This window comes from Cyprinodon variegatus, unplaced genomic scaffold (assembly GCF_000732505.1).
Source record: "Cyprinodon variegatus isolate N-32 unplaced genomic scaffold, C_variegatus-1.0 Scaffold875, whole genome shotgun sequence".
Classification (NCBI taxonomy): Eukaryota; Metazoa; Chordata; class Actinopteri; order Cyprinodontiformes; family Cyprinodontidae; genus Cyprinodon; species Cyprinodon variegatus.
Window position 1 is genome coordinate 140,326 of NW_015151328.1, and position 1,989 is coordinate 142,314.

Here is a 1,989-nt window from a genome sequence, read left to right on the forward strand (position 1 = left end):
TTAATGAGATGTTCTGATAAAAAAATAACACCAGGTTGTTTTTGCTTTATCATTTGAGATCAGTTTATTCCCATCCAAATAAAATGACTGAATAATCAGCTTCTTTTTCAAAGACTCTGATTCAGCACTGAGATCTAACAGGACAGTACAGTACAGATACAAGTCATTATCTGAGGCCATGACAATATCATTAGCATCGTTCACCAGAGCCATTTCAGTGCTATGATGAGCTCTAAAAGCCAGACTGAAACTCTTCAAAAAGTTCATCATGGTCTAAGTGGTGACATACTTGTTTAGTCACTGTTTTTTCAAGAATTTTAGATAGAAAAAGGAAACATTGAAATAGTTCTCTTCTGGAATCTTGTGTGGCCGGTTTGCATCAGGCCAATAAGATTTCAAAGACCTTAAAGGTGTAAGACCATCTATATCAAATCTGGACAAGCTAACTGGTTTGATACTTTTATCATGTCAGAACAATAGCACCCAGCTTGCAGATTTCATACCTGCTGCAAACTAACTGCTCTGTCACTTGAAATGAATCTTTGATTCTGGTAGAGGGATTCTCATCTAACAGCAAGGCCCAAACCTAAAAAGTTTAACTATTCAGTCTAAAAAAGGGTAACCTGCCAGCACAGAGGGGAAGAAAGCTTGAGTCCATTTTTATCAGGTAAAGAGAGAACAGTAATATTTGAAATTCTGCTTACTATATCGTCAGTTGCATCCTTAGCGGCGGTGACTGATAGCACGAGGACAAGAGGCACGACGGTGGTGAACCAGGATAGGGAGGAGATCTGGGGAATCAGCTGGACATCACAGACAAAGTCTTCAGTTTACACTTGTTCCAGTTAAGTAAAACACAGCAAATTGGAATAAAGAACTTTTACCTTATTCTGTAACATTGGCATGTATCTGTATTTAGCTGTTTTTAGTCAATTCTTTGGGGAAGTTGAGTCAGCTTGGATGAAGAACACAACAACAATTTTCAAACCTAGTCAGATTAATTGTTTAAGGTCTGGACTTTGACTAGGCCATTAACCCTTCCATTGCAGCTCTAGTTGTACTTTTAGTCTTGCTGAAGGCATGGAAATCCCCTTTTTCCAAAGTCTTTAGCACCTTAATAAAGTTTTTCTGTCAGGACTGTTATGTATGCAGCTCTACTCATCTTTCTATAATCTCCAGTCAGCTTCCCTGTTCTCCAATACAAGCAGAACTTCTTTTTTTGTTACAAACTGAAAACTGGACTTTGTATAGCTTTCTTTCAACAAAGATTCTCTTCAAAAACTCTTCCATAAAAGCTAGTGGGGTCCATGAATAAGGCAAGGTAGGTTTACTTATACACATTTCAGGAACAAGATAACAAAGTGTAGTACATTAAAATCATTGATAATAAAATGAAAGAAACTCAATTAATCTGAGTTTTAGTACAAACTCAAATTTAAATACCAGTATAAACAGATAAATGTTTCATCTGAGTTTAAAGCAATTTAGGGTTTCAGTGCTTCTACCATTTACAGGAGTATTACAATCAAAAGCTGCTTCTCCATGTTTGGTTTCGGCTATGCAGAGAAAACCTGGGAAGGAAGCCCTTTGAGGTCTAGTTGGTTGACACTGACAACAATACCATGATGTATTTTTGGTGCTAAGCCATTCCTCGATTTATAGCTAACAAAAGTGTGATGGCTGCAACTACAGCCACCCAAATGTAGTAACATTTAATCACATCACACACTAGGTCAGCCAGTCTCATTACATTTATATTGGGATTTCTTTACATTTAGGATTTAATTTACAGAATAATTTTTGTAAGGAAAGGCATAACACAAATTGGTTCAAATAGGTTTGATTTGAACTTTGGTAGGGACACTACTGGTCTGGTGTCATTGGTGCTATGCAATATGCATGCTCTTTTTTATGCTCAATATGAGCATCCGTACTGATAAGAGGAATTCATTGTTAAAAGAGAAAAGCAACATTTAGCTACATTAATAA

The 1,989-nt window shown here is 36.7% G+C and overlaps 1 protein-coding gene across 1 annotated transcript in view; it reads right to left on the reverse strand.

Annotated features, from left to right (window-relative positions):
* LOC107099479 (phospholipid-transporting ATPase ID-like) overlaps nt 1–1,989 on the reverse strand; it is a 75,123-nt gene that overhangs the window by 26,575 nt on the left and 46,559 nt on the right. The window contains exon 5 of the mRNA XM_015397622.1: nt 705–803. Coding sequence (XP_015253108.1) covers nt 705–803 — 99 coding nt within the window. The remainder of the gene's footprint in view (nt 1–704; nt 804–1,989) is intronic.